Raw genomic sequence first — 25,121 nt, 5'->3', positions numbered from 1 at the left:
GGAGAAGAATGTAGCTATACCATACACTGGAAAACAATAAATATTTAGGTCTACTGCTGCATTAATTTTTCGCTTTGAAAGATATAATAGCAGATTGATAAATACGATCGCGCAAATTGTCTAAATACACTTTCAAATTTGCACAAAATCTTTACATAAATTAGGTAGTTATAAACATTAAAAGTTTGTTTGTTTGTACGCACCAATCTCAGGAACTACTGCGACTAATTTGAAAAAGTTCTTTCAGGGTTAGATAGCCCATTTATCGAGGAAAGCTTTATATTATTATCATCATGCTAAGAGCAATAAGAGCAGAGCAATGCGGGTAAAACCCCGGGGCACAGCTAGTTCTAATCACAGATATAAATCTTAATCCATACTATAATATTATAAATGCGAAAGTAACTCTGTCTGTCTGTCTGTTACTCAATCACGCCTAAACTAATGAACCAATTTGCATGAAATTTGGTATGGAGATATTTTGATACCCGAGAAAGGACATAGGCTACTTTTTATTGCGAAATATGTACCACGGGCGAAGCCGGGGCGGACCACTAGTATACAATAAATCTCGTGTCACAATGTTTGTCCTCAATGGACTCCTAAACCACTTAACCGATTATAATAAAATTCGCACACCATGTGCAGTTCGATCCAACTTGAGAGATAGGATAGTTTAAACATGTAGGTACCACGGGCGAAGCCGGGGCGGACCGCTAGTAGTATTATATATTGTTTCTAGACCTAAGTTTCTAGACATATTATGATCTCTCTTAACTCTATACCATAAATATTTAAATCTTTTTTAAGTTCATTACTTTGATTGACATAAAACACATGTGACAGTCACATAGCGGGAATGATGCAGTCAGGAGAGTAACGCTTTCCTTCCGTGGTTCTCCACCACCAATATCAGGTAACCTTCTAAATAAAGCAGAAAAGCTTATCGAAGCAACTAGTGGTTCAAGCGAAAAATATAATGTATTTAGGTATTGTCCATTTATCGCGAAAGGCCTTATAGGTATTTACACAGATCGAAGTGCAGTATCTAACCGTAGCGGAAATATTCAAAATCTTTAGGAGTATCAGTTAAAATATTTCAAAACTGAAATAATGCATAGTTTTATTAGTGGACGAAATTTCATAAGTTAGCTTGTAGATAAATTACCAATATTCGTTGGAGTTTCAATACTGAGAAAATTATATAGTTAGAGCTGTGTAATGTGTGCGAAATAATATTGTATTTTATAGTAAGAGATTATGTTCATTTTCAATATACTGTTTTGTTTAGTATACTGCAATTTAGTCGAATTTATTATCTACATGCATTTGAAAAAAACCTGTACCTAACATGATTATGCTCTTCTCTCGGTGTATTTACATCAAACGAACCTAAAGCTAGAGCTAGAGAATAGAGCAAAAGCTTCGTGATCTTTTAGTGTAAACGAAAACTCGTATTGAGTGTTGTTCAGTATTAGAACATTACATGGAATCTTTTTTAATGATCTACGTCTGTTTACATAAAAATAATTTATATGAGAATGGGCTGTGTGAATGAGCATTCGCTCGTTTGATGTAAATGCACCGGCTCATTTAGTAGAAGTAATCGCTCTTCCTTTCTGTGACGATTTTATTTGATTATACTATAATATTACTATATTATTGTAGGAGTGCATTAAATAATCTGATATAATGTTGTATGGTACTTTTTGTGTTGATGATAGAGTACCTACGGCCTACGGGTCGTACAAATCAGTATAAAAGCTTTACATCAGTCTCAGCAGTGTCTGCCCGCAGATGTCAGTGACGTCATCAGTGTCGGGCGGTGCGGGCGCGGAAGGCGCGGCCACCGACATCATAGACCTGGACCGCTACATGCGCGCTGCTGTACGGCCTTCCGTCGGACGCAGGTTATAGTAAAAATAACTAAAAGGTAGAGATTAGAATAGAACTTGTGCCAGTGACACAAATTCCTATACACTTACTATAAATAGACTGATAGTAAATGAATAGTAGAGCGCTATCTATTTTTGGGATGGCTAAAGTAAGCATCAAAAATATCTTCATAGGAATAGGTATGATGAAATAGCCGGTATAACTTACTTTTTATCTAAAAATTATCGCTTCGTTAGTTCGTTCTGACGTGCAAGAAAAATAAACACACTCGCAATTAAATGTATAATTTTTGTATCTATATTCTATCTAATTTTGTATTAAGTACATTATATTTTGGTGAAACACCTCATTCTCATGTGAATTTTCTGACCTTACGAAGCTACGAATAAAATTTAGTAGCTAATAATTGAGTTAAGCAATGTACGGGCTAGCCGTACATCCTGGAAGTTGAAAGATTGATAGTTTAATATTGATAGAAAACTAGTTATTGCTTTTGATCACTTTATTTGTTGAATACTACAAACTAATGATAATATTATGATATGATGATTTGATTATAATATGTAGGTATTTCATAGTTGATAATGATATTATAGCGCATACACCCCGAGCGCTTTAGAGCGAACGCAGACTGACTCGGTAAATATTATGTTGTTTTTACCGTAATGAAATAGGATCGTGTAAAGCGCTGAGTCAGGATGTACGGCTAGCCCGTACAAGCAATATGGCATATCTCATTAAACATGTAAGTGACAACAGAAGCGAGCGGCTAGTGGTGGACGCTGGGCGGGGTGCTGTGGGTGCGGGGATTGCGGCGGGCAGCAGCAGCGGCTCGGACGCGCCGCTCCGCCCGCGCGCGCACAAGCGCTTCTCGCACGACAGCGGCGTGTCCGACGGCAGCTATGTGCGCCGCAAGCAACGGCTTAGTAGGTGTGTATGTTTGTATACCATAGGTGTAATAAGCGGGATAATAATATTGTACAATGGAATTATATTACATGGAGTATAAGAAAGTATTATCCAGTGTCCCAGTAATGAGATATCTTTTTATAAACACACGTTTGTGCTGTTAGATGTACTTTAGTTGATAGCTTTCAGAAATGCACATTTTAGATTCGATTGAAAGCCCACTAAGACTGCATTGCTATATGTTTTGTGGTTTATATTGTTTCATAATCATATAAAACATGATAAAGGCTTATTTTCTTCTTATATTTTAAGAACTACTACTATTCGCATTTTTAACCCTTTACTATAGACGTCCCGAGTTACGGCCTCGTGAATCAAGCCGCCTCTCATCATCATCCATACGCGAGTTCAAAGCGGTCTGCGAGCGCGCGCTCCGTGAGCAACAGGAACAGATCTCGCGCGTGGCGCAGCTGTGTGAGCGGCTCGCTCAGCCGGAGCGACTCGCTCAGTCGGAGCGGGAGCGCTCTGAGCGAACGGAACAGACTGAGCGGGGACGTGAAAGGCCTACTGAGCGCGAGCGAGCAAAGCGTCCGGGTATAGGTATATTAAGAAGAGCTGGAACGTCAACACATTTACACATTGCACATGTTAGGCCGGGAGATACTGACACAAAATTTCGGGTCATTTGTAACAGTATGGCGGTCTAGAGGGGTCTTAGTACGCAATGACAAAAAGAAAAATGATGGTCAGAACGCTGGTACCGGCAGACTAGTCGCGTGGGCGTTAGTCACACTCGTCGGATAAATAGCGAAAGTCCAACGATTTGTAACACAAAAATTTTAGAATTTAACGATAGCCCTTAAAAAAGATGTAGGCGGTAGTGTCATGCCATAGAGTTACGATGTGACTTACAGTCCGCCATACCGACGTGAATGCGTTGATTTAAAAAAAACAATTCAACCATTTGTACCGGGCTCACTTTTGCACAGGTAACCATCGTCGTGCAGCCATTTACTAAAATCGCCATGCCATACTTTTCGGACGATTCCAAATGGTCGCCATACCGCGGAAAATCTGCAAATTTTTGAATTTTTTTTTCTCGCCAAACGATTTGTACCACCCTACATTTTTTTTTTCAACAACTCCTGAATGATTATAAATAGAAGTGTGATAATGCCATACCTGTGGGAGGTGGCGAATGTGTATAAGATTTTTTTCTTATTGTAAGATTTTATTCGTAGTTTGAACGATTTGTAGCAGTATGGCACTAATTTTTCCCTCTATTAAAAGTATGGCAAATATAATAATGGTCACGTTGCATCATATACTTTCCAAAAATGCCGTACTGGTACAAATCGCCAATTCTTTTCATTTTTTTTTACGTCTTACAATCATCCGCCCCATGTTTGCAATCTGCGATATTTTTTTCTAGGTAGAATTGTATACAAACAAACAGAATATAATGATCCCATACTGTAAAAAATTATTTTACGTATTGTACAGTCGTATTTTTGAAACGTGACGAAAAATTAATTTTCAAGTATAGCAGCACTTTTTCCCCCTACTAGAAGTATGGCAAATATAATAATGGTCAAATTTTATCAAATACTCTCCAAAAATCCAAATGCAATACTGGTACAAATTGTTTGGCGAAAAAAATTTTTTTTTTGCAGATTTTCGGCGGTTTGGCCATTTGGAATCGTCCGAAAAGTATGGCATGGCGATTTTCGTAAATGTCTGCACGATGATGATTACCTGTGCAAAAGTTAGCCTGGTACAAATGTTTGAATTGTTTTTTTTTTTAATCAACGCATCGCGTCGGTATGGGGGGCTGTAAGTTACACCGGAAAAGTATGGCATGACACTACCGCCTACATCTTTTTTATGGGCTATCGGTGAATTCTAAAATTTTTGTGTTACAAATCGTTTGACTTTCGCTATTCATCCGACGAGTTCGACTAACGCCCACGCGACTAGTCCGCCGGCACCAGCGTTCTGAGTTCTGACCATCATTTTTCTTTTAGTCATTGCGTAATAAGACCTCTGTAGAACCGCCATTCTGTTACAAATGACCCGAAATTTTGTGTCAGTATCTCCCGGCCTATGTATGTGTCATATTTTGCAATTGTTTATAAATACAGGGTGATGTAATTGGTGTAGTACGAATATCTAAAAATCTATGAAGAATTTTGTGATACAGTAAATGGAAGAATTATAGACTATTTTACAGTATTTAATAAAATCATTTAATTTTTTGTTCATTTTCATTAGAAATGTCAATTTTTCTCACCAAGGTGGAAATTTGGATGATAAGGATCTTGTTAGAAAAATATAAATTTTGACTAAAATCGGCATTTTTTTTTTTCAAAAATCAAATTACTAATTAATAATCAGAGTTATCACATTATTAAAAAAAATAAGCCAAACTATACACAATTTTTACCTACTTGATGCAATCCTCAAAGATCATGGACATAGTGTATTGCGCCTTCCACCATACCATCCAGAACTCAACCCAATAGAGGTACTATGGGGCATAATTAAAGGGAAAGTATTATACACAAAATGTGAACTTTAACTTGAAAACTGTGGAAGAATTATTTAGAAAGGAAGCAAATGCTTCTTCTATTAGTCTGGATATGTTTAGTAACGTTTGGAGAAAGACGCGAGAACATGAGGAAAAATATATTCAATTAGAACCAAAAGTAGATAATTACACTGACTCATTTATAATAACATTAAGAAATTCCGACAACGAAACATCGAGTTCTTCGAGCGATGAAAGTTAGAGTGAAGTAGAAGATTACGATTATGATTAAATAGATTCTTCTTCTTCTCTATAGATACTGCTTTCTGAATTGGTGGTAAATGTTAAAACTGTTAAACTGTTATGACGATTCAAAAGTGCTTCTAGAAGAAGTCTAATTGTATAAATGTTTGAGTTTGAGTTTAAAACCAATAATGCGAAAATTATACAATAAACATGTAACACATATTTGTGTTACAGGTATTACGTACTTACTACAAATATAATATTTCTTAGATATCTTTACTCGACCAAAGTCAGGAATTTAATTATTATTTGATAATTGAATGATTATTAATACTTTTATCCAATTGATTATTATTAGAATAAATAATTAACTTCATCAATTGATTTACTTTTAAATTATAATTTTACAGGTAAATTATGAGAGCTTTCATAAGTAATTATATTTGCATATATATATATATATATACATGCAGATGGGTGCGTTGTAGATATATATATATATATATCTACAACGCATCCATTTTACAATTCAAGTCTAAAATGAAACTAGAGTCGCATTTATTTTTGAACATACTGTAAGTGAAATTGCATAAGTGTGAGTACTGTGAACATGCCAGCTTTCCCTAATTGACCGATAATAGTTGCGAAAATATAAAAATAATCCGACTCTTTTATTAGGTATTTTAAGTCAAAATCATTACACCGTCTTTAATAAACTGTACAAGTTAACACACAAACATCATTTGTTATAGTTGTAACTTTGGTTGTTGTAATTAGTTTATACATAATAAGTTCTGTTTAGTGGACCATACATAAAAATAATTATGCCACTGTATGACAACTTTCGAGCGTTTTCAAATTCAAATTCAAATTCAAATTCAAAATTTATTTATTGTGTCACAGGTATTATGGGTTATTAGTTTTAGTTTTCATTGTAGTTTTCATTGCAGCCATAAGACAAATTTCGCGATGTAGAGCTTTTACTGTAACTGTTTCTGAGCAATGTTTTCTCTCAATGAGTGTTTACAGTCTACAAACATGAAGAAATACACCATTCACTAATTATAGTAATAATAATTAGTGTATGGTGTGTGCCAAATGTGTAACAAAATGAATTAAAAGCCGGAACAATTATTATTGTTCAGGCTTTTACACCGGAACAATTATTGTTCCGGCTTTTAATTCTTTTTCATAAGGTTTTTATTAAAGTTTTATAAAATAAAAGTCAATTGTGCTTTTCTTTAAAATTCTAATCCGTAACATATTATGATGTGTTTATTCAACTTTTATGGTGTTAGTTCGCAGCGGGCGATCCCGGGTGCGAAGCGAGTCGAGCGAAGTGTCCAGCACCAGTCAGAGCTCTCACGACCATCGGAGGAAGGAGAAGTTTAGTGTAGGATATTGTTTTTCAGATTAAATGTAGCGCCACGTTCCTTAATTTTTAAAAACGAAGATAATAAGACAAAAATGGGTTCCTAACTTCCATAAAGCAGTAGGCCTTTTAAAATAATTTACTAAGAGCTAAAGTATGTTTGTCATTATAATAATTGGTAAATAATATCCATTAATTAATTAAATCGGTAATTATTTTACTTGTCTAAAAGCTCAATCTTTCAGTCAGACTCGTGCAGAACATACAAGATCATTATGACAAAGCTGGATGAACTGGGTCGCGCATTCGCAGCGCGCCGGCAGGTAAGTACGATAAATATTATCTATTAATTAATTATTTTTAAAATTTTAATAACGTTTTGTATGATTTGATTTCACATAGGTCATACATACATGATTTATATATGATGCATAACATACCTACCTATTTTGGCTATGATCTTTAAAAGATAACCTTCGTACAATGAAACATTTACTTTGATTTTACTGGTATTTCAATAACTGTTGTATTAGTTGTCCCCTGCAACCCCCCTCGCTCGCCGCCCGCCCTCATCCGCGTCCGTGTCGGTGTGCGACAAATTCGTCGCAACTGACCCCGACACAAAAGTCGCAAGGAGTTTATCCCCAACGATACAAGTAAGTTGTTTGTGGGAAAACAATGTATAATTACCTACTATAACAATTAAGCCTTGTACTATTCCATGTCATTCCTCAATAATAATATGCCAAAGATGAGCCATGTTTATTCGTTTTTAAATCTGTTATTTTCTATAATTCAGATTATACATATTCTATATTTTGTTAGTAAAGTCTATAACTATGCTAGTAACTAGTTGTGCTGTTATGCGCAAACCACCCAAGAGCAGTGTATTTCCATTTTCTTAACGCCCTCACTTTCCCATACTGGAAAAAATACTACTATAAGACTATGGTTCCCGTTCAGATTTTAAAATAATGTACCTACCAAATTTGATTTGTCTGTCAGACAGTGTACACGACTGCGGTGTCGGAGCGGCGGCGGCTGCAGACCGCGCGCGGCGCCGCACTTGACATCGCGCCTCACAATCGGAATAATGTCGTTATACACAGGTTTGTATAACGTCATAAATCGTGGCAAAAAATCTACTTACTACAATATACGAAATTGATTTTCAGCTCTACTTGGCTATAATTTAATACGTAAAAAGTACATTGGTAGATACTTAGATAGACAATTTTTGTTGAAGTTTGTAGCCAGTAATTTTGCAGGTACAACTTTAATGATAATGTGATTATTTCTAGCGTAGTGAAAAGCGACTGTACGTCAGTGTGCTCGGCCACAGACCTAAACCATTGTGGGTTTGACCTCGACGACCCTGTGCATGTTAGTTTTAACAATTTTTTTAAATGAAAAATAAATTAAAGAAGCACTCAACATTTCATTTATACACGCAATGTATAAATGAAATGTTGAGTGCTAATGCCTTCAAATATGGTTAGGGAGCCAGGTGCAAATTTGGTTAACTATTTCCTCTCAAAAGATAATTCGTCAGACGCATGAGAGTATAGTATTATAAAGCCTCGTGAACGTCAGCTGGCGCTCGGTTGGGGGGGTGAACGGTTGTAGCCTCCCACGCACATAGGAAAAAAATACATTCATTCATTCATTTCCTCTCAGCTAAAAATTTGTCAAATTGTAGCTAACTCAATATCTCAACGAAAAAAAATAGTCAGCTGGTTACAACATGGTGTATTATACGTCAGCTGGTGTCTCGAACATGAAAGTTAAATTTAAAGAAAAATTTATTTTCCGTTATTTCCTCTCAAACAAAAATTTACCTGATGATAGCTTATATGTAACTGTGGATAAATATATATGTCAGCTGGCTGTATCTTGGTGGAAAAACCGTCAGCTGATACGGGAGGCTACAACCGCTCTTCCCCCCAACCGAGCTCCAGCTGACGTTCACGAGGCTTCATAATACTATACTTTGATGCATTTTACTAATTACCGCTTGAGAGGAACTTGGTCATAAAATCTGCTGCTGGCTCCCGGACCAATACTGTTATAAAAGAGAATTTTTTAGGCTAAAGACGCGAGTTCGAATCCAGCCTAGTGATCGGTTTTTTTCTGTTATACACAGGACACAATACCTCAAAACATTACAGCTATAGGCTCAACACTACCTCTAAATACTGCAGTAAGGAGTACTATAAGACGTGTTCTGTGCTGCAGTAATTCCATACACATTATTGCAGCTATACGCTCAAGCGAAGCGTCTCAACCCGCTGTCAGCGCGCGTCCCGTTCGGTCGCCCGAGCGGCCCGGCCCCGCCCGCGCCGCGCGCCCGCTCGCTGTGCGCGCTCTGCCGCGGCTTCTGGCGCGCGCTCTGCCAGCGTCTGCCCGCTTACATCAGTAGGGACTCGTAGTTGTGATATTAAATTGTTTATTTGTGAATAGGTGTTTTATTTTTTTCAACCATGTAATTCTAATTTAAGTATTAACGGTCTTACTTATAAAATGTTACCCATTCGCTAAGCAATGGATTAGTTATTGCAATAACCTGTCTTGTTTTTATGAATGACGTTTCATGTGAGCAAGAGCAGGACACAGCTATGGTAGGAAATGGTTGAAATTTATCCATTGTTTAACTTTTTATAAGTAAGGCCGCTAATGATCTATGTACGGACGTACTCTTAAGAATTTACTAAATGACTTTTCGAATTTGAACTTTTGGTGATGTAAAGCACAGAATCACGATACAGTTTATAAATGCTGAAAACCAAATTTCCCAAAGTCGTAACTAGTCATTAATTAAATTATTTTGACGGTCCACTAGGACCGTCTCCTGAGGTTTTGATATAGAAGGGATTAGGGTTCGATAATCGATTCTCTGTTGAAATCAAATGGGAAAGAGTGATGATCTAAATTCTAGCATATAAAATTACTAACAATGAATTTATTTGGAAACAAAAGTACACATACAGTCGGCTTATAAATAAAAATATTAGGTACTTAACTAGCTATGTTACCCAGTCACTTATACTTTCAAATATGGGAAACACCCAGAGACACCTCGTCCTCTGCCCACCCTGATGACCCTGAAGGCTGAAACCCTATAAGTACACAAGAAAACCAAGAAGGATAATTAATGTAACCTGTAATGTTCGAAGGAGTTCTATTATAAGATCTGACAGAAAGTTGAAATGCTGGCGACAATTAAGAACAATAATATGTCGAGCTTCTGACGTGACAGAAGAACAAAAGAAAATTCCATCATGTTGCAAAATTTACTGTAAATACCTAAAAATAAATATGAAATAACAATATGCAGGCTGAGGACTATACACAAATAATCAACTCCTGAATAAATATGAAGAAAGAACACTTTGGAATATTTTGCTTATTGTATTTTCTATTTCAGGTTTGTTCTTTGCTTTATTCATTGGTCATTAATTTAAGTGGACGTTACCTACGTATTTACTTAACTGTAGGTCCCGTATGCAAAAGAAATTTATAGAAGTCCCAATTTTTAATCAGTGAGTGAAATGTAGGTACCTACAAAAGCTTCACAAGTAGGAATAGTTCTGTTTTATTTTCTTTCGTTTCACATACTGCTAAAGAAATAATAATACCAATCGGAACTAACATGTCCAACATACTTAATCACCAACACAGAATAAAAAGTCATTTGATGATGATGACCTATTTTTAAACTTGTGAATTATTTAGGTGGTGGGCACGCTCGCTTGCAAGCGCAAGCCGTCGTGTCGCCCGCCGCGCTGCCCCGGCGGCTGCAAGCCCAAGTACTGGTGAACAAGCTCTGAACTTTATACTCGCTTCTACGTTGACGATATCCAACAAATATGGTAAGTTGAAGAACATCGATGATTTTGAAGTTATAGCATGTAGTACACTATGTTATAATTTTTTGGAAAGTTTTGTATTAGGAGTAGGATGAAGTCTTACTACGTGTATGTAAGTATGTTACACTTTGCTCTTATTCTGAAGATGATATTATTTGGTATACTTTTACTTCAATTCAACGAACACGCGAATACATTAATTTATTAGCACACTAGCTGTAACCCGGGGCTAGGCCCGCGTGGTGAAAGTAAATTAGTACCAACAGCGCCATCTATGGGAATTTATAAAAATTGAATTGCATTCATCCTGTGATCCTGAAGTCGCTGCGACATAGAAAGAAAACACACTTTTGTATTGATTATATTAGTAGGATAAGCCGTATGCGCAGGATACACATAGTGAATTCCTATGGACAGAATGATTTTATATTTTATCAATCGACTTCAAACAACTTGGGTTACAAGTCGACTGTATTTTTTTTCCTTTTTTGTTATCTCCAAAATTGTACGATGTATGAACCGATTTTGGTGATTTTTTTGGCTTTCGTATTTATCCTGTTCCAACCATTAATTGATGGCGGTTTAATATTTGTTAAATAATTTTGTAGGAATTATTGATTCGAGTTGTTTATTCTACAGTTGGTGGCAGGCAACCTGTGCTGGTGGATCGCCTGGTGTCTTCTCAGCATCCTAACTCTGACGCAAGCGTGTAAGAAGCGAACCATTTGCCGCCCGCCGCCGGACGGCCGGCCCGGCTGTGGCGGGAGATGATATGCCACAGATTATACACGATCAGTGTTGCTATATAAAATAAATCTTTTTTTTTTTTGGTTTCTTGTGAATAGATTACCATACTTTGTTCCGATTATTCATGATAAATAATGTGATAGCTTAGCCATCAGTTGGGAAAAATTAAATGTTACTTAGCTCTTGGTTACTCAAAATAAATCATGTTACTCTACTCGTTGTTATATGTTATTTTGTGAATGAAAGCTTATCACCTCAGATCTAACGGCGGCCGTACACGGACCGATTCAAGCAGTGGAGACCGACGGCTTGAACTATACATTCATTCACTGCCGTACACGGACTGCTCGAGCAGTCGCGACCGCTTCCATCCGTCAACTAAGCGATTTGTAGCGACTGCTCGAGCAGTCCGTGTACGTTACTCAGCCGTTAACTGCTCGAGCTGCCCGTGTACGGCCGCTCTAAGTGTTAATAATCCTATCAAATCTGTTCAATCAAATTAAATCAAAAATGTTTTAACAACAAAATATGCATTGTTATATCAAAACTATGAATCTTCAAAAAAGTACATCATAGGATTCAAAATTTGCAAGAAATATAATAATGTTTTTGAAATATTAACATATCAGTGTAAAATTACTTGATGTTATATGTTGAATGTGTGGACTATTTCAGAAATATACAAAGAAATAAAAGAATGTAATTTTTTAACTTTTTTTTATTTTTCCTTAAATAATACCCTTATGACAGTACATCAGTAGTTCCTGAAACAAAGAAAAAGACATTTAGTAACAAACACAGCTTTTTTTTCTTTCAAAAGTTAAATAAAATTTTGTCAAATCAATTTTATTTAAATTATGGATAAGCCTTAAGCGTATATAATATGCACTAAGGATGTAATAGCTTTTATCCTCTTATTATAATATTGTATTAGTATTTACTCTTTGCAAATTAAATACAGTATTAACTATTAACGTATAAAAATGGTTACTACCAATATAATAAAAGTAAAATTAGTAAGCAGCAAAACCTATTTCTTATTCCGTTTAACCTTGTTCTCATTTAGGTTGTGCATGCACTATACATGTACATGCTGCATAATAAAAACTAAATAAAGACTATGATACTTGGTACAGATATAGGTTTCTAATCTTTAAAATAATTTAAGTTGGTTAAATTATTTTAGAGACATCAGACATAAAATCTTCCTATGTAAAATGTATGATCAGTACCCATATACATTTCATAATAATTATTTCAGTTGTAGGCAGAACGATGAAAACATTGTTCACTAGTTTTTGCAGTGAAAAAACAACATACATCTATCCTCATAAACATTCTCATTCATAATATTAGTCACATTTAAATCTATACCAATACTAATAAATTAATAATATAAATTGGAGATTGTATTTGCTTGTTACTGGACCAATATAAAATATTCATTTTTTTTGGTTATGTATAATACAGTCAGTGAGTGTTTTTTATTACAACAGTATCTATGGGATACTATCTTCTTATATATAAAAATGAATCGCAAAATGTGTTGGTAAGCGCATAACTCGAGAACGGCTGAACCGATTTCGATAATTCTTTTTTTATTATATTCCTTGAAGTACGAGGATGGTTATTATGTAGAGAAAACGTAAATATGTACCACGGGCGAAGCCGGGGCGGACCGCTAGTTTATAATAAATAATAATCCCGCTATTTCTATCCCAAACATACAAACTTTCACATTTATAATATTAGTAGGATTCAATGTATCACACCAATTTAAAAATACAAGTATACAATAAACATACTATCCACTATAATTTGCATAATCGTACTCACTTGACCAAAATGCCGTCCTTCTTAGTGAGCCGCACTATACAGTCGTCGGACTCCCCCATCCTGCGGATGGCCCCACAGATGACGTACATCTTGGCGGAGTCGGCCGCGCGGCCCGTGGCCGGGTCCACGTCCGCGATCACCAGCTGCACCGACGCGTGGTCCTTAGCGTGGATCAGACGGTTGCTGGCCGAGCTGCCGATAACGAAATATTTTATACTCAACACATCAAATCAAGCCTAATTTCGAGAGTATTGTAAAAATTTCAGTATGCATATTTGCGTGACCTATAGTCTGTCCACTATAAGAATTGCTTTTTGACAGCTCGATGGGTGATACCAGAAGTGATGTTCAAAAGATTATCGATCGCATAATATTTCAATTAAAAATTCAAAATATTATCATAAATCAAATTAGGTACGTAAATAATAATTAAAACGTAAACGTACTAATAAGATATGTAATAATAAGACCACATATCTTATGTTAAAACTAAACTAAACTAATATTTTATTATTTATTGGTTTCTATCTTACAATTTGGTTGTCTTTACGTTTAAATTATGTAACATAATAGAAGTAGAGAAGAGTTTTTCTGTATCGGATATATTTAACAGAGTATTTCTATCGATTATTATCACAGACATGTATCAAGATAGACTAAGCGAGTGTATGTACTTCCCGTGTCCAAACTAAGATTATGAAACTTACTTGACGCTGGCCTACACTCAGTCCGCGCTTGCAGTTCGCCAAGGAAAGACGTGAAGCTGAATAAAGTAAAATGCCGAATTACGCCGTTATAAACTGTAGAAACTCCACAGCTGTGAGTGGCCGAGTTAGCAGAGATGTTTCCTTCCACCGGTAAGTAATTTTCTAATCAGAATATGCACTATTTATTTTAAAATCAAATAAAGAATATCTGTGGAAAACGATCGTGACAAACACGGATACCAAATCATACGAAATGATTCGGAATACATTGCGGCTTTTACTTGGCACGGTAAAGATCGAGTCGTATGATAACAAGCAATGAATAGCGTCTTCTCATTTTTCTGTTCTCATTTTTCTGTCCAATTTTGTGGTTAGTGATGTTCATTTGATGCAACAGTTCTCGATTCTAATCGATTTTATAATCGAACAGAAAAATGATAATTTGAAGGAGCAATTTTTCAGAAAAAATAGGCATAGATTTTTTTTGTCAAAACTCCTTATTGCTTAGACTATGTTTGTTTTTTCAGTTTTCCAAGTAACCCGAACATAAAAGAAAAATGGATTGATGCAACGGGACATAAAGATTGATTGATTGACAGTTTCATTACTTTCTTTCGATGGCCTCTCTAGTACGTAGTACACGGTAACTCAATGGGCATATGTAAGAAAAAGCTAAAACACATTAGTTTACTTGTTAGAATATTAAAAGGTTTATAAATTTATTTTATCATTCCTCTGTCTATGGTAATTATCATTTTTCTGTCTTGAATCGATTTAGTAATCGATTACGATTCATTTATTTAATTACCTCTTAGACATAGATCTAGTTTGATCTGATTTCTTTCGATTTACTTCGATGGGATAGGACGATACTAGAATCGCCGCGCGAGTGGCGTCCTAATCGATTTAGCGTAAAATGAAATTACCATCACTAAAAAGCGCTCGTGACGTCATAACGCGTCAAGGTCAGTACAAAAAATATGACACGCTTGGTTTTCATACAGATCGCGGTACTTGCGTAGTCTATCTATGTCTGTGATTATTATAATCTATCGACCCATCATTGAATAATTCTGTGTAGACATCACTAAGTGGGCGAGGCCTGTCCATGAAGTACAATAATTATTTGTATGACATTTTAACATAGACAATACAATCCTTCATAGGCGTGAAGCTGAAAAAAGCAAATAATATAATGGACAGAGTATAAAAGGCAAGATCTCTGGTCCTGTTGTTCTTTATAGAAAAAATTATTTCTCTCTAAACATTTTTTTTTTTTCATTAATCATTTTTACTATAGTAAGCTGTTTGAACAACAATCTAGATTTTTTCCTTAAGTTCAAATTTAGCAACTAAGACCACAACATAATATTCATTCAATTAGACTTCTTGCTGAAGTGCTTTTGAATTGTGGAAATACATAATACATAATCTTCTTCTTATATATAAAAATGAATCGCAAAATGTGTTGGTAAGCGCATAACTCGAGAACGGCTGAACCGATTTCGATAATTCTTTTTTTGTTATATTCCTTGAAGTACAAGGATGGTTTTTATGAAAAGAAAACGTAAATATGTACCACGGGCGAAGCCGGGGCGGACCGCTAGTTTAATATAAACCACTGATTTGAAAAGAGATTTCTGCAGAGAAGAACCGGCAAGAAAGTGTAGTCGTTCTTGTATATCATTTAATTCTCAATCTTAATCTTAATACTATTATAAAGGCGAAAGTTTGTAAGGATGTATGGATGTATGGATGTTTGTTACTCTTTCACGTAAAAACTACTGAACCGATTACAATGAAATTTAGCACACATATAGAGGGTAACTTGGATTAACACATAGGATAGGTTTTATCCCGGAAATCCTACGGGAACGGGAACTATGCGGGTTTTCCTTTGAAAACGCGGGCGAAGCCGCGGGCGGAAATCTAGTAAATAATAATCATACCGAAAGAACTGTTTTGTGGTTATTAAGCAACAACATTCTTATTAGTAAATACTTAAAACCTAGGATTCTACCAAAAAAACACCCCAAATATAGTTTTTAATGAGGAAGTTATCAATATTATATCTATACTAATATTATAAAGCTGAAGAGTTTGTTTGTTTGAACGCGCTAATCTCGGGAACTACTGGTCCGATTTAAAAAATTCTTTCAGTGTTAGAAAGCTCATTTATCGAGGAAGGTTATAGGCTATATATCATCACGCTACGACCAACAGGAGCGGAGCCACGGGGGTGAAACCGCGGGGAGCTTTTTTTTTTTTTTGTGGTGTCTCTCAATGTTAGCCAGAAGGGCTTCTACATTTTAACGCGGACGCGGGGGTGAACTGAAGGTTCACCCTGGTAGCGACATGCACAAGGGCGTCCCCCCTTGACGGGGACCACGAACCTCGGCTTGAGCTGTCGCTTGAGTGGAGGAGGCCAGAAGGGCCCTAATCGGACGGGACCGCGGGGAGCAGCTAGTTATGTATATTTATTTAAATAATTAATCACTCCGTGCCGATTTCGGCTACAGCGACTGCTATGTGTCGTCATTACGGTGGGTCAACAATGCCCTGTCGTGCGCTCAGAGATGGCTAATATAGCCAATTTTGGCGAGGAATGTGCGGTCACATTTTGGGCAGGTCAAAACACCTCCTTGATAATTATAATAAATTGCCACAGGTGGTCGGGCTATGAGCTCATCGTGTTTGGCATCCAGGTCACTGCAACGATCTTCCTCGAAAGCATTGATGTTCTGCTTTAACAGGTGTCTCCATTTTGAGCGATCATCAGCCAGAGACTCCCATCTGGAGGAATCGATGCCACATTTTTTCATGTGCCACTTTAACACATCCTTGTACCGTAGCAGTTGCCCTCCGTGTTTATGTTTGCTTTCCTGTAGCTCACAGTAGAAGATACGCTTAGCTATCCTTTCTTCAGGCATCCAGAGTACATGGCCACACCAACGTAGATTTAAATAATAGATAATCCATGAAGTTCATTTGGTCATTGTAAATACCTACTGTGAAATAAGTCACATATTTTATAGGATTATTATTAAATGTACTCAAACTCAAACTCAAACTCAAACATTTATTTATTCAATTAGACTTCTTCTAGAAGCACTTTTGAAACGTCATTAGGTACATATTTTTAACATTTACCACCGATTCGGAAAGCAGTATCTACGGAGAAGAATCGGCAAGAAACTCCATAGTTGCTCTTTTTAATCATATCAGTTTTACAATTTTACAAATTACATATGTAACATCATAATAATTATATTAACATAATATGCCAAAGAACTGTCCTGTGGTTTTTACGCGACAACCCTCCATGGGTTTTTATCGTCCATATATTCCTTAATACTGTAATAGGCTCTCTGAACTAGTACATTTTTTATATAAGTTTTAAATTTAGAACAACTAAACTCTTTAATATTATGAGGAATTCTGTTGTAAAAGCGTATACCTTGACCCATAAATGAATTTTTAACTTTAGCTAGCCGGAAAAATGGCATTTCAATTTTATTTCTGTTTCTTGTGTCATAACAATGTCTATCTCCGACTTTTGTGTGTAAGTAAGCGTTATTGTGTACATATAAAATATTATTAAATATATACTGCGACGGTACAGTAAGGATACCAGTATTCTTAAAGAGATCTCTTAGTGAGTCTCGAGCACGCAAATTATATATAGAGCGTATGGCTCTTTTCTGTAATATAAATATAGTTTCTATATCTGCAGCCCTGCCCCATAGCAGAATTCCATAGGACATTATGCTATGAAAGTAGCTAAAGTAAACCAATCTAGCCGTTTCTTCATCGGTGAGATGCCTTATTCTTCTAACTGCATATGCAGCTGAGCTGAGCTTAGCAGCGGTGGTGGTAACATGGGCCCCCCATTGAAGCTTCTCATCTAATGTCAAACCAAGAAAAACAGTCGATTCCACAGGGTATAATACCTCCCCGTTTAAAATAATATTCCATTTCACCTTTTTTACATTTGGGAGGATAAATTCTACACAATTTGTTTTTTTTTGTATTTAATAGTAAATTATTAGTATTAAACCAATTGGATATGCGTAAAAGAGCAGAGTTTACTTCGTCAACATTTGTGTCATGTCTATCCACATTAAAAATTAATGAGGTGTCATCTGCAAACAGTACTATTTCACACATATCCTCCAAATAATAAGGTAGGTCATTAATATACACTAAGAACAAAAACGGTCCTAAGATAGATCCCTGCGGAACACCTATGTTAATCGGCGCACCGCGAGATTTCTCTCCATTAACGACAACGGTTTGTACCCTGTTCTGAAGATATGAAGCTATGAGATCCTGAGCTAAACCTTTGATACCATAAAAATTTAGTTTCCGTAATAGAGTGGAATGTTCTACACAGTCAAAAGCCTTAGAAAGGTCACAGAATATCCCCAAAGCATTCTTTGAATTTTCCCATGCTTTGTATATATGTGACAAAAGAGCTACTCCGGCATCAGTGGTAGAGCGCCCCTTTGTGAAACCATACTGTTTGGCGTGCAGTAAACCATTTGATGCAAAATGACTACTTAATTGGTTTAAAATTAGTTTCTCGAAGACTTTGCTCAAAGTTGGTAATATGGAAATTGGCCTATAGTTATTACTGTCTTCTTGGTCACCACTTTTAAATAAAGGAATAACTTTGCTAAATTTTAGTAAATCAGGGAATATACCACAGTCACAACACTGATTAAATATAAACGCCAGTTGATTGGCAATGTTTTCTATGATATTATTTACTAAATTTACAGACATACCCCAGAGATCACATGTTTTTTTTAAATTTAATGTTTTAAAAGTTTTAACAATTTCATCAGCAGTCACGTGTCGCAATTCAAATAATTTGTTACACTCAGCAACATGATCCCTCAATAAAGACTCTGCAAGCGCTGAAGACGAATTTAAATTCTTAGTTATACTAGCAGGGATATTACTAAAGAAATCTTCAAAAGCAAGCGCAACATCAGCACTTTTGTCAATGACCCTACCAGAATTGACAAGTTTTATGGTACTATCATTCGATTGGCTTTTGCCCAATTCACCATTAATAATTGTCCAAACCGTTTTAACTTTATTGTCAGAGTTGCGTATTTTATCTCTGACATACAAACTCTTGGCAGTGAGACAAACTTTTTTAAATGTTTTTGAATAATTTCTAACATAACTAAGAAATGACAAGTCTTTGTTATATTGTTTCATACCATATAACTCGTAAAGAACGTTCCTGCATCTGTGTATACTAGGAGTTGCCCATTGGCTGAATGGTAAATCCTTGGTAATAGTTAAAGATTTAATTTTAAATATTTTTTCATATTCACTATGAATGAACTTAAAAAGATTTGTAAACATTTCACAAGGATTTTTATGAAAGGATTGATCATTCAGGTCAGGCAGTTTATTATCAATATTATTTCTGAATGTATGAATGCCTTTCCTAGTTATAGGCCTAACATTAATTCTTTTAATTGTAGGTATGCAATCCCATTCAAAAACTACTTTCTGGCCACAGTGATCCGAAGTTAGCGTGTTGAGAATATATTTTTCTAAACATTTGCAATCACAGTATATATTATCAATACAAGTTGCAGAAGTAGGTGTTATTCGTGTGGGTTCATCAAAAAGTTTATACAGATTAAATGAATGAAACAAATTAACTATTTGTGTTGCCGTTTGTGTGTGTGAAAGTAAATCAATATTAAAATCACCACATACTATTACCTTCTTTTTACTCCTGCCTAAACGCTTTAATATTTCTTCCATGACTGTCTCAAACAAATTATAGTCACTGGAAGGAGGTCTGTATACGCAAACAATAATGTAACGCTCAAGCTCAACACAGGACAGTTCAATGGTGCGTTCTACAGAAAGGCTAACAATGTCAGTTCGTTCCTTGCATTTTAAACTATTGTGTACAAAAATAAGAGAACCTCCATGAATAGCATTTGTCCTAAAGTATATACTTTTTAATTTATAATTATCAATATTTATTAACAACTGACATTGTTTAAGCCAATGTTCTGTTACACAAAATATTTTAATTTTATTATGATTTAAAAATAATTCTATTTCTAATAATTTGCTAGCCAAGCCTTGAATATTTTGATGTACAATGGAAAAAGGCTGCTTAGCTGTTGTCTTACATACTAGTTTAAATCTAGCTTAGGGCTAGTTTGTCTATTAACACTTAACCTAGGTTGATGTATATAATTACTACTACATAAAATTATAGTAGATCGATGGTCTGCTACTGAACATGTATCAGACTGGTTAATAATTTTATATGCTATTAACATAGCAAGTTCTCTCTTATATCTAGATGGCAGATACACTGTATTCCTTGTCAAACAAAAAGATTTTGTACAAGAATTTATGTCAAAATATATAAATGCATCACTATGATGATTTGTTAAGTTATATAATTTTAAGTTAATATTATAGATAAATCTATTTTGATTTTGTGTCAAACCAGGCAAATATGGTAATGTACACAACATAAATTTGCATTTTGTTTCACTACTAATTTTCAACATTTTTTGAAATCCTATATCAATGTCATGTTTTTTTAAATTAAAACTATCTCCGTATAATATAACAACAATACTATTTTCTTTAAAACTAAAATTATCTAATGAATTCATGATATATGTAAATGAACTATTAGGAGTGCAAAAATTGGTTACTTTATGCCCTAAGTTGTTAAGCAAAGCGCCAAATCCCTGACCTATATTATCTGACAACACAATAATTTCCTGCGTGGAAAGATGTTTTGTTTTACAAGATGAAATTGTTGCCATTGGTTGAATACTATGTATGTCAGTGCAGTCAATGGGCTTATGGGGCGACGGTTGCTCATTGTCACTTATGGAACACTGACATACATAGTTATTGGTCATGGACTCGAAGCGATCCATATTTTCATTGCTTAACTTTATTAAGTAATCTGCCTCTTTTATGTGTTCAGTAATTTGTAACTGGGCAGCAGAATATTCTTGTTTGAGGTCATGTAATGTATCATTTAATGAGTCTATTTTCTCCTGAAGTTCAGTAGTTTCTACTTCATATATCATTTTATAATGTTCTAAGTCCCTATGATATCTATCTAACTCTTTCAAAAGGCTTTTATTTTTATTTTGCAATTGTGCTACATTTTTTAATGAAAACCTATTTCTAATAACTGATTTAGTGCGTTTAATAAACCTACTTAATTTGAGAATTTTTTTTAATTTGTTGTGTGAATTCAACTTGATTTTTCTATTGTTTTCAAAGCCACTTAACTGTCCACATTCTGTACAATTGCCATAACCTTGTACTGCGTACACCAGCTTGATTAAATTCCAATTTGTTTGTAAACACTATTCTTCTTACTATTTTGGATAGAATGGAGACTTTGTTATGTTAAGTTTTGTATATATCCAAATTAGTGACTATCACTGTTGTAACAATGGAAAAAGAAATGATTTGGCCACATTCTGAACAAAAGCATTGTTTTTAAAACATGTTAGTAAAAATACACTTCATATTGCTCTGTTATTGGCGATTAATTCTCTCTATTATCGAATTTTCTTTGAAAAAATAAAATAAATCTATTATTTTAAATAAAATACTTCAAAAATATTGATGACTTCTAATATAACCTAAAAACTGTAACATGCACTCACCATTTCCTGGGGCAGTACAAGTCAACGAATTCTCCAGCGTCGTTCTGCATTTTGTGTATCTGAAATATCAAATTTCCGATAATTTTAACCACAATCACATTAAACAATATGGATTTATAAGAATTTATCAAGAAAGTTTACCGAAACAAGCACGCGAGGCACTCAAACGTCAAGAGCGAAAAGAACTTTTTTAATTTTTTGACAAGTATCAAGGGTTGCCAGTTGTCAACTCTCCGTATTCATTTAAACTTAAATAAAAATTAAATTAAATTAAATATTTTTTAAATAATTATCTGCATTTATTATTTATTATTTATAATTCCGATTAATAAATATTCTATAGAATCTTATTTTTCCCTAATAATTATTTAGATTGAATGAGTCATAAATTTTTATAATAATAAATGTATACTAAAGCGTCTTATTCACGGTCAATCCCCGACGTACGTCGGCTCAAGGCCGCGGTGCTGGATGTATCCTACTGACGATCGTGCGCGCATCAAGCATGGCAAGGGTTGCCAACGTAGACAGAGAATCCAATAGACACCGGCAATGCGTGTCGCAGAAAGAGATAAAAAAGAATACGTCACAATATTTAGGGTTACCATGTGAGGGAAAATTTACCCCGCAATTTGTAGGATACAAATCTCTCAATATCATTATTCACATAAGTGGATAATAATGAGATATCCACATTACATACTTACATGTTTATACTAATATTATAAAGAGAAAATGTTTGTAATTATGTATGTACATATGTATGTATGGTTTTCGGAGCGCAGCTAGTATATAATAAACATATTACTTTTAGATGGGTAATACATATTATGTATATACACATACCTATATATTATATAATCCATACTATATATAATATTATAAATGCGAAAGTAACTCTGTCTGTCTGTCTGTTACTCAATCACGCCTAAACTACTAAAACAATTTGCATGAAATTTGGTATGTAGATATTTTGATACCTGAGAAAGGACATAGGCTACCTTTTATTGCGAAATATGTACCACGGGCGAAGCCGGGGTGGACCACTAGTATGTATAATATATATCATTATCATAATCCCATATAAAAAATATGTGTATGTAATGATAATGTAGATGAAAACTCGATTGTTCATTATTTTTTATAAAATAAAATAAAAAAAATAAAAGAATGTTTATTTTCGTAAGTATTAACAGATACACACGTTAATTATATTGACCGACCCGCGAACGCGCAAAAAAAACGAAATTTACTTAATAATAATTTATTGTAATAAAAAAATTACATTTAAATTATCTCTAACTTAATTAACTACGTCCCTCCGGTTCAATGTTGGAAGTTGGAACCAAGAGTGTCCATTGTCTTCGGCGGGGCAGCGTCGCGGTGGTGGTGATTGCCGTAATACTTTCTAACCTTCGGTTTTGGTTTCCAATCTGTTCATCCTGTAGCTACAATCCAAATTTGTCGTAAATTATCCGGTTCAGGAAAACTGGAACAAGCCATTGAATATTTCAGATATTTAATTAAATACACACTGCAGAATATATATTATTATTTCCCATAATAGTGGGTAACAATTTGTAGAAAAGTTGGCAACACAAAATTTTTTAGGTTAAAATTTATAATTGTTATTTTTGTGGTTTTTAAACAATGTATTCAAGTCAACAGCACGTGATACACAATATATTAACACGCTGAAATATCATGAAGGCCTATAAACTGATAAAGAGTTGTATACTTACGAGTGAAAAGACAATCCAGGCATTTTCGTTCCACTATCACTTTAACACCCTTTAACGCTACACCGCACCATGGTATTATTTTATAAGGTATTAACAGTAAGTCTAAATCATTAAAAACCAAACATACCATGAATTACGTAACTTAGAACATGTAAAAACTATATTTTTAGGGAAGACGATAGTTAGCTGTTAAACTTTGTTTAGCAAAGTAGGTTTCTTTTCTTGAAAAAAGTGGCACGCTGGGTGAAACAAAAAATTTTAACGTTCTCTCTCATTTCTTTACACAACACCGGCATAAGTTGCTCTTTGTCTTGTGTGAATGCGACATAAACTATCAATTTGTCTATTGGTTTCTCTGTCTACGGTTGCCAACTTTTATTTGAAGAAATAGAGTATATCTGATTTTAAAGGAGGTAAATAAAGAGTAAATAAATATTTTTAAAAATGTATTTTTTTGTACTTTTTGCAGTAACTAAGAATTTTTCATTATTTTTAAATGAATTATATTAATCCAAACATTCCAAATCTAAATTTATATATTTCAAGAGCTCATTTTTAATTAATTTTTAATGAAGCTCGGTTTCTCTCTTCCCGCCACTTCACATTCATGACCGAAAAGACTCTTTCAGTAAATGCTGAAGTGGCGGGAACAGAGAGTATATAGCTAATCATTTTTTTTTAAACAAACAAATTCGTCAAGATGTTTTTTTTAAATAAATTGCCATTTTTCTGCAGTGGACTTTTGCATAAAATCTGTGTTATTCAACAATTCGCCTTGGAGTTCTTTTAAAATAATAACTTCTGAATATAAACTGTACATGTGTACAAGGTTGATCCAAAAGTAATGATAATTGGGATTTCCTGTGTACATAAAAATCAAAAATAACCGTTTCTTGCTTGCTCATGTACTCACTAAGTTATCACAAAAAAATCATATCAATAGGCCACGTTTCCAAGTATTTACATTAATTTCTGTTGGCAACACTAATCTGCTGTACGTCCGCGCTATTCACTGTCCATCTGCACGACGTTCGCGGTGGTGGGGGTGCTTGCTGGATGAAAAGTTGGTCGTGCACATCCAGCAAGATAATAATAATAATTATTGACGTACGTCAACGCTATTCACTGTCGTTTTGCGTCGTGCATCGTGTATGACCTTGGCGGGACGTACGTCAAGATGGACCGTAAATAAGACGCTTAATAAAGGTAAACTCTAATAAAACCGCGTTCATTTAATGCACAGATCTAGTAATTGAATGTATATGTTACGGCTAAAGGTAGGTGAGAACATAAACTTAAGATTAGCCGGCTAAACTTAGGTTTATTTTCGACGAGGTGTTAATGTTAGTTTGTTCTATCTTTAGCCGGCTAAACTTAAGTGTAACCGCAGGCCCGTGGCTAAAAATGTCGGGGTGGGTAGATTTGGTTACTATAATACATGTAAGGAACAGGGCGAGTGTTTTCTGGCACTTCGCCGGCTGCTGCCGCAGCACGCTCGCTGCGCTCGCTCGGCTCGTGCGGGTCTTAAGAGTTCTAACCTAACCTAACCTAGCCACCAGCTTTCTGTTAGAATTAATATCAAAAT

At 35.0% G+C, this 25,121-nt stretch overlaps 2 protein-coding genes and 1 long non-coding RNA gene across 4 annotated transcripts; 1 reads left to right on the top strand and 2 right to left on the bottom strand.

The window, feature by feature from the left end:
- Window positions 1-1,797: 1,797 nt before the first annotated feature.
- On the top strand, window positions 1,798-11,587 carry LOC149896396 (uncharacterized). Its single transcript, XM_090117415.1, has 11 exons — window positions 1,798-1,910; window positions 2,656-2,826; window positions 3,155-3,334; window positions 6,884-6,971; window positions 7,196-7,273; window positions 7,484-7,606; window positions 7,956-8,059; window positions 8,252-8,333; window positions 9,209-9,365; window positions 10,683-10,756; window positions 11,456-11,587. Exons 1-11 carry the CDS (start codon window positions 1,798-1,800, stop codon window positions 11,585-11,587), a joined length of 1,302 nt encoding a protein of 433 aa, XP_089973541.1.
- Window positions 11,588-12,235: 648 nt separating this feature from the next.
- RpS21 (ribosomal protein S21) lies at window positions 12,236-22,015 on the bottom strand. Of its 2 annotated transcripts, XM_090117386.1 has the most exons (4): window positions 21,936-22,015; window positions 21,795-21,853; window positions 13,400-13,591; window positions 12,236-12,327 (listed from the first exon to the last, which is right to left on the bottom strand). In XM_090117386.1, exons 2-4 carry the CDS (start codon window positions 21,842-21,844, stop codon window positions 12,318-12,320), a joined length of 252 nt encoding a protein of 83 aa, XP_089973512.1. In that variant the 5' UTR covers window positions 21,845-21,853; window positions 21,936-22,015; the 3' UTR covers window positions 12,236-12,317. The 2 variants fall into 2 exon arrangements, with proteins under 2 accessions (XP_089973512.1, XP_089973513.1); XM_090117387.1 differs by lacking the exon at window positions 12,236-12,327 and having other exon boundaries at window positions 13,396-13,591.
- Window positions 22,016-23,042: 1,027 nt separating this feature from the next.
- LOC149896394 (uncharacterized) lies at window positions 23,043-23,719 on the bottom strand. Its single transcript, XR_016458318.1, has 2 exons — window positions 23,537-23,719; window positions 23,043-23,283 (listed from the first exon to the last, which is right to left on the bottom strand). It is a non-coding gene; the product is annotated as an uncharacterized LOC149896394 (long non-coding RNA).
- Window positions 23,720-25,121: the final 1,402 nt, after the last annotated feature.

Source organism: Colias eurytheme, chromosome 28, assembly GCF_061535395.1.
Source record: "Colias eurytheme isolate Ceu_HAF_F1 chromosome 28, ilColEury1 Martin Lab GWU primary, whole genome shotgun sequence".
Classification (NCBI taxonomy): domain Eukaryota; kingdom Metazoa; phylum Arthropoda; class Insecta; order Lepidoptera; family Pieridae; genus Colias; species Colias eurytheme.
The sequence above is the reverse complement of the archived record's forward strand: the minus strand, read 5'-3'. Positions and strand labels throughout refer to the sequence as shown.